The following is a 13,279-nucleotide window of genomic DNA, read 5'->3' on the forward strand; positions in this document are numbered from 1 at the left end:
TCCTTTTTATAGCAATGTCAATTATGAGTTTATGAACATATCTATGCCAACAATCTACAAGCCCCTTTCCTGTTATGGTCCCTGCATTTGCTGACAGTTAAGCAAAAGTACATGATCTCATGGTGATGGTCATTGTGTCAGGTTTTTTTTTTAATATGCAATGATGATTAGATGTTTTTTTGTATTCATTCCTCTCTACTGAATATATCATCCATCAATCTCCTATAATATTACTGATAAAAAATGACTGCTTTGCCAGTATGGATGCGTTTTTCATCTCCCTATTAGTGCTGAAACAAACCAATTTAGAACCTCCACACCTGCAGCAGCTAGGCACACAGCATCTCTTCGCAACATTATCTTTTTACCGATACGGCGCCCTTAAAAAACTGTTTTTTGGCTCCCGTGGTAGCTCAACTGAGCTCACCTCTTGCCTTTGCTGTCTTTCATGTGAGTCGAAGAATGGATGAGGAGAGATCGAGGTCGGGAAATATCACCAGTTATATGACAAACAGTCCCGTCATTATAAAGACACATATAAAGGAAAAAATAGCCATAGCTCTGGAGATTGGCTTTTCAGGGGAGAAATCAAGTTTAGTGCTGGGTGTCCACACATGATTGAAAGCTAATGCAGAGGTGGAAGAACTACACAGATATTTTACTTCAGGAAAAGTTGTAATATCACAGAGTGAAAGACTCTGGACTTGTAGCAGCAACACTTCCTATTGGTGCAATGAATGCCACTGGACATGCATCATGTGCTGTGCCACAGCGCTGGAGCTGCAGTGTTTTCAGTTTTTTTCCTTGAATTACAAATTAACAAATGTAATAAATTATTCCCCCTATCCATTGGCATCCATATACAGAGTTTATTCATTTATCAAATTATTCCGAATCAATAGGATTATAAATATTAAAGATGGTTATAGGAAGGTTTATATGGATTTTCCAAGCTATTTCTTTAAGGTGTATATATAGGACTGCTGACATTAGATGTCATATCGCAGAAATATTCTAGCAGAAAATGAGTGATGGCCTCTGTCCACTTCAGGAGGAACATTTAAGAGTGATGATTCCACCATTATCATCCTTGCCAATGACTGTTGAGCGCTCCTGCCACCTGTCAGTGGGCTGTCTGCTGTATAATGGGCCATTACCAAGCCAAAATGGCCACGGACACACTTTAGTCTGCTTAAAGTGGCCGAGGGACAGGGGGCTGCTCATCAGACTAAAACAAATATTTGTTTATAGACCAGTGGTCTTTCAGCAAAAAATAAGGTATATCATTTGGAGTCTCTCACATAAGCAGATGGTGGAACTGGTGAAATAAATGATAAATGTGATACTGCAGTAATCCTGCAAGCACTAACAGTTCTGCTGACACAAAAAAAGGGATGCCAATCCTCTTGACCACAGCCTTATTTCATTACAGTCTCAAAATATAACAATTAATTTGATCATTTTATATTTTTACTTCTGCATTTTCCGATTGTATTCATTATCAACTCATCTGTTGGAATAATTATTTGGGTTATTAATTTCTTTCAACTATAGAATGTCAAATAATATTTGAAATTGTCCTTAACAAGGTATAAGATATCTTCAGACAAAACCCAATCGAGATTTAAAATATTTAATTTAAAGTACTACAACACACAGAAAAATGGCAGTCTTCCCATTTGAATAGCTCAGAGAATGTTTGCTATTTTACATTTGATGATTAATTAAAGTCAATCGCTTAAAACTGTTCTTGAATGGTCCATGAATCATCTTGTTTCAGCTATATACCTAAGTGCATGCAGCCTCTTTACAATGGCAGCAATAACACTGGCATCTCTCAGGAAGAGAGAATAGTGCATAGTACAGTACACAGTTTATTGTTACAAGCTGACACGTTTTGACATTCGATAAGTGTTAGATCGTGCTCTGGATTTATATTACTGTCAATCACATGACTTCCTGCTGAGCACAGCATTAGAATTTCATGTTGCACAAAGGATTATCTTTGCCATGTTCTCTGGTGGAAATGCTGGCGTCCATGTCAACATTATCATACTTCCTGTGCATCAATACATCTTGCACTTTCTTTAGCATTCATGTAAAAAGATGCACATAATCCCTATATTTTACCTTGCACTTTACATTTTTGTTCTACTTTAACTACAGTGCGTCTACCTCTTCCTCGGCTGTGCCATCCCTCCTCTCCCGCTCCTCCTCAGCATGTTATTTAGTTGCCCCTGTACGCATGATTTACAGAGCCCTAATGTACTCCTGTGCTTACAGTCAGCCGATGAAATCATCATTTGTCACATTAATAGTCCTCCCCCTCTGCAATACATTCGCACAGACATACACAACCCTTCCCCAGTGCGGCCCCATTGACAGAACACCCCCCCCTAACACCCTTTCTTCAAAACCACCCTCCCCCGTCTTCCCCTCAGCCTCCTTTACTGCCTCCGGTATCATGGTGGATTTAACAGTTTCTTACCTGTATATGCTAATGATATGTTCATGGTGAGCAGTACTCGTGCTTCTTAGAAGGTTCATAGCAGGCCTGCTGTGTGAGAAATGATGGCTTAAATGTTCATGGCAGCATTAGCAGTACCCTGTACCGTTTCACTTGCTAAATTAGAAAATCCCTGCAATATATTATTATGCACCTCATAACAGAGTCTATGATTATATGCAAATTCAATATTATTCATTAAAACTGTTTTGCATTTGAATCACCATCACTTTCTCTTTTATGCTGATTGCCTGTTTCAGTGTTTTGCATATTTGTAACCTGCTGTAAGAGGGGACACATATGATTTCCTTTATGACGTGAATACACACACAACACAAGAAGGGTTGGTCAAAGCTATAAAGGGTCAACAATATGAATGTGTACTGTTCCTTATACAATTATAAAAGTTGTGGTTTCAACTTAGAAAGTCATCTTTTGCTTTAGAATAGAGTGAGTGTCCTGGGATATTGCCTGATTTGATGCAGTTAGTTTAAGCCTGTGTGTTGATCCCAAAATTGAGAAAGTAGGATGATTAGTATTCTGATGAAAACGTTTTGAAAAGCATTGGAAACACCAATGAAGTCAAATGTAAAAGAGACTTTTAACTTCATATTACGTTTTCACCATACATTACAACAAATGTGGTTTGCTCCAAATTAATTGTATAGATGTATTTAAAGATCTCTCCGCTTCCTTTAGTATGAAATAAACACATGTGTTTTTGGTAGATCTCATCTTTTAGGTCATTGATCAACCGTCAGATAATTTAACGAGCAAATAATGAGTACTTTATAGATCACATCACTGCAGCTTCAGTCTACCCACTCTCATTAAATATTTACCACCACTTAGAAAGAACAGCTTTTCTTGTCAATTGCAGACATATTAATAATGTCCATGCTAGCATTTCCATCTTTATAAGCTATTTGGCATTTTGCCCAGCAGACATGCTGACCTGCCCTAAGAGGATCTGAAACAGATTTAGCCCAAATTACATGTGTAAATAAAAATGTCGGGGCTTTAAGACCCACCACAGACTTTACAAGCTTGAGTCTGCAGTCTGAGTCTGTGCTGGCTTACAGATGTTCACCATGTTTATTGAGAGAGGTGGATGTGACAGAATTAAGTTTATAATAACATATTCCTGGCTTTAATTTGTGTCTTCCGTTCTCTGCTAAGTAGCACACTGACTCCTGCACCACTCTGAGTCATCTGCTGATTTTCAAGCGACTGCTGACTTGAGCTAGCATTTTTGGCTTTAATCAGCTGTCTCATTTTTGTCTGGGGAAAGGATTAGAGGATGCCCCCCTCTGAATCTCTCGTCTTCACATTATAATACAATTTGAGAACCAATCTCCTCCTTTCTGTGATCTCTTCTCTACTGCAGAGGCTCAGATGTAATCCTAAGGAGGATACACAAAGACCCATCTTGAATTCTTAAAACCAGTTGAGCACACTTTCTTGAATAATGTACAGTGCTCTAACAACCTGACATTTGTTCAATGAAAAACATGCTATAATTGACTTTGAATGGCAAATCTAACCATGTTTTGCCTTATTTCTCCTCTTCTTCTTACCCGACTCCATCTTCCTCCATATATTTTGCTTTTCTCATTATTCTTTCCCTCCTATTACCTTATCCTATATTATATTTCCTTTCTTTAAATCATTGTATGCACCCCATTACTCCTTTTTCTTCACCCATCTTCCCTCTGTTATTCTTTCCTCTGTGCAGCATGTGAGCTGATGAACCAGGGGATCCTCGCTCTGGTCACATCCACTGGCTGCGCAGCTGCGAGTGCCCTGCAGTCTCTCACAGATGCAATGCACATTCCCCACCTCTTCATCCAGAGAAATGGGGATGGCGCGCCCCGCACCGCCTGCCAACTCAACCCCAGCCCAGAAGGAGAGAGCTACACGTTGGCTGCCCGTCCACCTGTTCGAATCAACGACGTGCTGCTCACCCTCGTCTCAGAACTACACTGGCAGAAGTTCATCATCTTTTATGAGAGCGACTATGGTGAGTTGGGATGAATGTGAGCAGCTGATGGCCAAAAAAAACATGACATTTGTATGTGAGATGATTTCAGCTCTTTAATTTAAATGTTAATGCTCCGAAAAAACCACTCCGGTGTCAGCGGGAGATCAGGCTGACGTAAAGCCGTATATTAACACTAAGAATTCTTATGCTGAGGAACACACTCAGAGTAGGAGCTAAGATGAAAGAACATCACCACACACACACACACACACACACACACACACACACACACACACACACACACACACAGACACACATTATACTGTACATTCACTTTGCTACAAAAATGCATCAAAGTTCAGGAGATTGTCAGGAAAAACAAAATCTCATTGCTTCGTTCACCATTAGTAGCATCTTCATGAAGAGACAAGTCTGCGCCTAATTGGCTCATTTGTGGCACCAGAGGATGACGGCGTGTCCCAACAGTACTTAATATATTGTATTATTTTTCATTGTTCTCATCACAACGCCCACATGGACCAAACCTTTCCTGACCCACATTTGGTAAAAGGAAAAGGAGCGTGGAGTGATTGACAAGATGGTACAAGGGCAGAATGATTAGGAGTATAATTGCTGCATTGGCATTACTCTGATGATACTTTGCCACTGCTGGCTAATCTTTTTACTGCTCGGAAAAGTGCAATCACGAGGAGATCGTAAATCAGTTTGATTGTTCTCAGTACAGTAGAAGCTACGGTTCAGCAAAGCGAGCCCTCAGGGGAAAACAGCCTTCCACTTATCACACACAAGCTGCCCAGCACACACACATGTTGGACCCTACGGCTAGTCACGGAGCTCCCAGTTAATGTATGTGACATGCTGTTTCACATTTACACATCTGTCTCTTTGTAGAAAGTGGATTCTCAGCATTAATTTGGATCGATTAAAATCCCTCCGTGGAAGAGCATCTGTCTATCTTTCTTTCTATCTGTCTGTCTGACCTGTTAGCTCTCTGTCTGTCTGACTGACTAGCTATCTCAATGTGTCTCTTAGTATCTGTCTTTTCTATTTAGATGTCTGTCTGACTTGATTGCCTGACTGTCCGACTTGCTGTTTTTTGTATCTATCAGTCTGCCTTTTTCACTTTCTCTGTCTCTGATTTGCTATAATAGCTAGTTGTCTGTCTTGCTTTCTATCCATCAATCTGCATTTTAAGGAAATGGTACAATACACTTTCATGTATTGAATAATATCCTATCAGAAAGTCTTTGTGTAGAACATACATAGCCTTAAATTGCAAACCCTTGAGAGGGAACCTGTATCTAATGCATGAAGGCTTGGTTTAACAAGGCACTGTTGGTGAGAAATAATGGATAGTAATTCTACTGCTGTAACAGAATAGCCTTTTTTTAAGCAAGCTAAATTAGATGCTACAAAGTCAGCACCGTTGACATTTGTGCTGGTGTTAACACTGTTTAACTCTGCACTCGTTAAATTAAGGAATGTAGCGGCTAATTAGGATCCTCATCACATAACAGTCAAAATACCCATGGTGCCTGCCTTGAAGCAGTACTACTGCTGCTGCTGATAGAGAAAAGTGCGGCCTGTAAATCTGTGTTTTCACTTTGAATATAGGGATACTAAGTATTGGATTGAAATATGAACTGCTCAGTTTTATTCAGATTATGTATCTGTGTGGTTTAACATGATTCATATGATACATTTTAGTTTGACTTCTTTGTCAAACTTAAGGTTGAGTTGTATGAGTTGTGTTTACCTTCCCTTACTGTTGTGTGTATTATATGACAAATCTTAGATGGTTGCCAAACACAAGTAGTCATACATGAAGTTGTTTAAACACTTTGATTGAAATGAAGAACTCATCGAAGAATAAGTAAACAAGATCAGAAATCTGACATTTAAATGCCAGCATTTGGTATTTAACAGCTTTTGAGCTAAATAACAGACACTGCACACCCACACTCGTGCTGTCAGTCATTCTGGCTGATAAGACATCTTGACACTTTTAGTTCTCATTCATAACACTCCGTTCGATGTCTCACTATGGGATGCGCCTCATCGCGGAGCAAACAGAAGCATCAATCTCATTACGCCAATCCTGATTAGCTGGTGATCTTGACGTCAGCGTCAGGGAATTCACCCCCTATAAGTAGCTTGCGCCACGACGCATGCGTCATTCAAACACCTCTTCTCGCTTCAGAGCACATCTCTATAGTAGCCGGACAAGCTTAACGGTCCACAGACTGAACCCAAATATAACCATTTCGGTTGACGGGCGCTCGCCGGCTACTCCTTCTGCTTTGCAGGAAGACGGTAATACTAACGCCAGTTAGTATTGAAATCGACCTCGCCGTTCTCTTTCCCCGGAAAGTAGGGTAGGTCTGATTTTTTCAAGCTAGCAACACACCTGTTGCTAGCTCGCTCCCTCACTATCGACACCACGGTAGCGAGGAAGTTTTTTCTTTTCTCTTCCCCACGGAGGAGGAAAGGATTAAAGGAGCATACTGTCACACCAGTCAGTATTCTCCGGGAATAAAAGACCCACACCGTCCTTTTCTCTGGATTAAGGACAGGGTAGTAACACCTTTTTTCTCCCAACTTACCTGTTGAGAGCGGGTCCTCTCCACGCCACGAGGCGAACAAGATGGACGCCTCTCTCCCTCACACCAGAGGAGTCAGGGACTCGGTGGCTCGACTCTGCGGCTGCGGGTTGAAGATCTCGGGCACAGACACACACCAGGTCTGCTCGTCCTGCCTCGGGCTGGAACACGCCCGAGGCGCTATCGACAACCCCGGCTCGTGCGGACATTGTGTCCGCTTCACCGTGAAGAGCCTCCGCCGATGGCTAGCACACCAAGCTAGCCTGTCGGAGCAGGATCCCCCCATGTCCACTGACCTGCCGGCCGGCAGTCAAGACGCGGGGGCGTCCGCCGCAGAGAGTGAACCCCTCTCCGTGTCGGTCTGGGGCTCATTATCTGCAATGGCTGCAGAACCGGAATCCCGCACCCTGGCAGGCCGGGACCCGGTGACGGCAAGACACGCGGGAATGGGACCCCACGCTTTACCGAGCTGGGGCTCCCGGTTAGACCTCACCATGGTCTCACCCGCGGAGGATGTCCTCGAGCTGGACTACGATGAGGACGACTCGGTGTTCCTCCTGTCCGAGTCGGATGAACATGAAGAGGACATCTTTATGTCATCGGCTCAGGCTGCAAAGCCTGGAGCGAGGGCTGCTCTCCCGGGCGATAGCACACCAGCTTCGCCCTGTCTGAGCATGGACCTGCAGGCCGTGTGTAAACGCGCCGCGGCCAGACTCGACATCCCGTGGCCTGAAATGGCCAAGGAGACCTCCAGGTCCCGCTACGAAGGGAAACATTTTTCCCCAAGCAGCGCGGACGAAGAGGCAACTCCTTCCGGTCTTCCCGGAGATGTTGGATGAGGTGTCGGTCTCGTGGAGAGACCGGCCCTTCAGCAACAAGGTCCCAATCCAGGGTGCCTCCTCCCTAGACTGTGACGGAATGGAGAAGCTCGGCCTACTCCGCATACCGCCCATGGAACCGCTGGTAGCGGCCCACCTCCTACCGAGGATGGGCCCGTCACCAAGCAGGAACCCCACGCTGCCAGCAAAGTCGGACCGATTTCAGTCGACAATGACTGAACGGTCCTACAAAGCCGCAGCGTTGTCCGCCAGGGCCCTGAATGTGTCCTCGCTGCTAACCGCTTACCAAGCGGAGCTCTGCGAGGACCTGTCGGGTAACCCGGGGGCAGCCACTCTGGACGAGATGGCAGCGGTCACGGACATTTGTCTCCGTTTCCAACGCTGCGCCGTCCAGGCCACGGGCAAGGCAATGGGGATCATGGTGGTGCAGGAAAGAGCGAGATGGCTCAACCTCACCAACCACCCAGACCGGGAAAAGGAGGATGTGCTGGATATGCCCATCGTTCCCGAGGGAATTTTCGGCTCCGCTCTCGCCTCCATGCAAAGGAGGTGTGAGTCGAAAAAGAAGGAGGACGAGGCACTCCACCTCTGCCTCCCTCGAAGGGTCAAGCCGCTGCCTTCGCAGCAGCAGTCCTTCACCCAAGCTGCCTCGAACCCTGCTTGGTTTAAAACACCGAAGACGCAGAGGTCGCAGCCCGCCCCGAGTCCCCAGCCCAGGCAGGAGACGAGGGCGAGCTGGCCTAGAAAATCTCCGGTTCCGGCTGCAGCTCAGGCGCAGCCAACCCAGAATTTCGGCCAGCAGTCGAGGAAGAAGAAGCGAGCGGCGTGACAGCCCCTCCTTCTCCCCTCTGTGACAGAGCTGGAAGTCCACGGTTCCCCAGCTCTAAATGTGTTCCCGCCGCCTCGAGAGATGCCTCAACACCATCCTCAAGTCCGCACAAACACATGTCACACATTTGTTGATTTTTCTGTCATAAAACATTTGCCGCTGACGCATCCAGGCTTCAGGCCGAGGGCGCAGCTCAAAAAAATGAAAAGAAAAACAATGAAACCAATAAACAGCCCGTCAACTGTTCCCCTTCTGAGAGCAGCTACGGCATCTCTCAAAAGGCGGATTACAGGCGGGTCTGTGAAGGCACCACCGCCACGCGCATGCGCAGCGCCGTGAAAACAGAAAAAAGAGAATGACGAAAAGCTGAACGCAGGTGGCGAAAAACAAAACTCCAGGTTCACTTTGAAATCTATAAAGAAAGACTTGGCCTTTATAATTTGGAATTGAAAAACGAAATTGAATTTCTATCCACCCGGGCGTGCAATGATTTTGCCTCCTTTTTCACTGACAAAATTCAGAAAATCAGACAAGCAGTCAGTGCCTCTGCATCAGGAACAGCAAATGTGTTGTCTCTGTGTCCACTTAACATCAATTCAAACACCATGACACAATTCCATCAGATTAATGATAAAAACCTAGAGGACATTATACAACTTCTGAAATCCTCCTCCTGCTGCCTTGATATTATTCCAACAGGATTTTTCAAAGATGTTTTGCCTTGCATGGCCTCAGATCTACTTCATATAGTAAACAAATCTCTTCACTCAGGTATTTTTCCACAGGCCCTGAAAACTGCAGTCATTAAACCGCTCTTAAAAAAGAATAATCTAGATGCTTCAGTAATGAACAATTACAGGCCCATATCAAACCTCCCATTTCTAGGTAAAATCATTGAAAAAGTTGTTTTTCAACAGTTGAGTAATTTCTTGCATTTAAATAGTTGTTTTGATGTGTTCCAGTCAGGCTTTCGTCCAAACCACAGCACTGAGACTGCTCTTGTGAAGGTCTTCAATGACATCCACTATAACACAGACAGTGGCAGAACTTCAGTGTTAGTATTATTAGATCTCAGTGCTGCGTTTGACACTGTTGACCACAACATATTACTAGACCGACTAGAAAACTGGGTGGGACTTTCGGAAACAGTTCTAAATTGGTTTGAATCCTACTTAAAGGACAGAAACAACATTGTTTCTATAGGTAAATACACATCTGAGTTGACAAATATGACATGTGGGGTTCCTCAAGGCTCCATCTTGGGGCCTCTTCTCTTTAACATCTACATGCTACCACTGGCTCAGATAATGAAAAACAACAAAATAAGTTACCATAGCTATGCAGATGACACACAAATTTACGTAACAATTTCACCAGGAGACTATGCTCCAATTCAAACACTGAGTAAGTGCATTGAACAAATCAATGACTGGATGTGTCAGAACTTTCTCCAATTAAACAAAGATAAAACTGAGGCAATGGTTTTTGGAGCCAAGTCAGAATGTATAAAAGTTAGCGCTGAGCTTCAGTGTGCAATGTTCAAAACAACAGATAAAGCCAGAAATCTAGGTGTAGTCATGGACTCTGACCTGAGTTTCAACAGTCACATTAAAACAGTTACTAAATCAGCCTACTATCACCTAAAGAATATATCTAGGATTAAAAGACTAATGTCACAGCAGGATATGGAAAAACGTGTCCATGCCTTTATCTTCAGTAGACTCGACTACTGCAATGGTGTCTTCACAGGTCTCACTATATTACCCACACAGGAAATATCTGAGATTCGCATTTCAGGGGATCTGTTATGAATACAGAGTACTCCCCTTCGGTCTGTCTCTCAGTCCAAGGGTGTTTGTACGATGTACGGAAGCCGCGATAGCCCCGTTAAGACAACAGGGTATTCGCCTGGCGACCTACCTGGACGACTGGCTGCTTCTCGCACAGTCGGAGCAGGAGGCTGTTACGCAGACAAATGTCCTCGTAAAGCACCTGCTCAACCTGGGTTTCATAATAAACACAGAGAAGAGCATGTTGTGCCCCGCGCAGACTATACTCTTCCTGGGTTTACGCCTGAACTCGGTGCCCTTTTCAGCTCGCTTGTCAGCGGAAAGAGTGAAAGCTTTCAGAGCTTGTCTCGCTCTTTTCCAGCTGCGCAAACATGTTCTCTTCAGATCATGCCTGCGATTGCTGGGGCTCATGGCGTCAGCCATCCTGGTCGTACGACTGGGACGCTTACACATGAGGGAGTTTCAGCGCTGGGTGGCCGCCCTAAAACTAAACCCCGCGCACCATGGCGCGCGGAGAGTGATGGTTACTGTGAAATGCGTAATGGCACTGCGCCACTGGCTGCACCCGACTTTTCTAGTACGAGGTGTGCCTATGGGTGCTGTCCTTTCACGGAAAGTGGTCACCACGGACGCATGTCTGACAGGTTGGGGAGGTATTTATGAAGGTCGCCCGGTGAGGGGTCTCTGGAGCAGAGACCTCCAGCGGGCGCACATAAATTACCTGGAGCTTTTAGCGGTGTTTCTCACCCTAAAACGCTTTCTGCCTTTCCTCAGGGGACATCACGTCCTCGTGAGGACAGACAATACGACCACAATATCGTATATTAACCGCCAAGGGAGTTTGCGCTCTCTCCAGTTACACACACTGGCGCGCAAACTGATCCTATGGAGCGGTAGACGTCTCCTCTCTCTGAGAGCGACGCACGTACCGGGAGTGATGAACCTCGGGGCAGATCTACTGTCCAGAGGTATACCATTTTATGCAGACTGGACTCTACATCCAAGGATTGTGAGCCAGCTGTGGGTGCGTTACGGCAGAGCCGCGGTGGATCTGTTCGCATCGAAAGACAACGCTCAGTGTCAGCTGTTCTTTTCGATGCGCGATCTAAATGCACCGTTAGGCATGGATGCACTCGCGCACGATTGGCCCCCGGGCCTTCTGTACGCGTTCCCACCCCTGGCTCTGATACCCCCAACTCTGGCCAGAGTGAGAGAGCAACGCCACACACTTATCCTGATAGCTTCGCACTGGCCAGCTATGTACTGGCTAGCGGAGATATATCAGCTGCTGTGCGGGCAGCCATGGCAGCTCCCACTACGCAGGGACATACTGTCCCAAGCGGGGGCGGCGATCTTTCACCCACACCCAGAGTGCTTGGCTCTATGGGCCTGGCCCGTGAGTGGTACAATCTGAATACAGTGTGACATGAAGCTGACCTTGGCAGCTGCCAAGCGAGCCAGTGGCACTCATGTGCTATCTGTACAGTCTTCATGCACTCAGTTCGCCCCAGGGCAAACGGAGTGTGGTTGAAGCCCAACCCTGCCTTTATCTTAAGGCGGTTGGTTCAGGTACCACATTTGACATTGAGGCATCCTCCCCGCCACTGTATTCCTCCGGGGAACAGCGGCCGGATTTGCCGTGTCCAGCCCGTGCTTTACGCACGTACAGGGACAGATCAAGGGTGCTTTGTCATAATGACCAACCCCTTGTGTCCTGGGCTAACCCTTATAAGGGCAAGCCTGTTACTAAGCAACGGCTCTCCCACTGGTTTGTGGAAGCAATTGCTTTGGGGCCCATACGAGTCAGAGTTCGCAGGCACCCTCGGGTCCGCGAGCTCCTTCGACTCAGGGTCTGGCTGCATCCTGGGCTCTGTCCAGGATGTCTCCCATCCAAGACATTGGTGCAGCGGCGAGCAGGTCCTCGCTGCTCACTTTTGTCCACCTCTTAACAGGCTGGACGTTCTGCTCCCAGTGTGACTCAAGCAGTGCTGGGCACCTGGTTGAGTCAGAGCTCTACCTGTTAAGTTCTGGTTGGTTTGGTGATTTTCGAGATAAGCTCGTCTGACAATACGGGAGCTACAATTTCCCATAGTGAGACATCGAACGGAGTGTTATGAATGAGAACTATAGGTTACTTACGTAACCCCAGTTCTCAGAGTAACATGAAGTGAGATGTCTCACCAGACTGCCCTCATTGCTATGGTGAAGCGAGAAGAGGTGCTTATTTTGAATGACGCAGGCGTCGTGGCGCAAGCTACTTATAGGGGGTGGATTCCCTGACGCTGACGTCAAGATCACCAGCCAATCAGGATTGGCGTAATGAGATTGATGCTTCTGTTTGCTCTGCGATGAGGCGCATCCCATAGTGAGACATCTCACTTCATGTTACTCTGAGAACTGGGGTTACGTAAGTAACCTATAGTTATCTTGGCGAATATCCTGCGGAAACATTTTGGTAGCCAACGTTTATACAGCTTAAATAAACAAACTATGGAATTGTATTATGTTAATGACTCGATTATCAAGATGTTTTTCCTATTTTGTAAGTTTTCTTTATATCTTATCCATTGGTGAATTTAAAAATCAAATGTAACTGAATACTGCAATGCTTGAAAACATGACAATTATATTTGTCAAACAATCTGTAATCTAAACAGCGTTACTATGTTTTATTTAAACAAAAATATATCAGCAAAGAACTTTGAGATGGTTT

General features: G+C 45.3%; 1 protein-coding gene across 4 annotated transcripts in view; it reads left to right on the forward strand.

Annotated features, from left to right (window-relative positions):
* The window catches only part of grid1a (glutamate receptor, ionotropic, delta 1a), a 236,533-nt gene that overhangs the window by 134,205 nt on the left and 89,049 nt on the right, over positions 1–13,279 (forward strand). For all 4 annotated transcript variants that reach the window (XM_034238004.1, XM_034238006.1, XM_034238005.1 and 1 more), the window contains exon 3: positions 4,242–4,526. In XM_034238004.1, the coding sequence (XP_034093895.1) occupies positions 4,242–4,526 (285 nt within the window). The remainder of the gene's footprint in view (positions 1–4,241; positions 4,527–13,279) is intronic.

This window comes from Gymnodraco acuticeps, unplaced genomic scaffold, assembly GCF_902827175.1.
Source record: "Gymnodraco acuticeps unplaced genomic scaffold, fGymAcu1.1, whole genome shotgun sequence".
In the NCBI taxonomy this organism is placed as follows: domain Eukaryota; kingdom Metazoa; phylum Chordata; class Actinopteri; order Perciformes; family Bathydraconidae; genus Gymnodraco; species Gymnodraco acuticeps.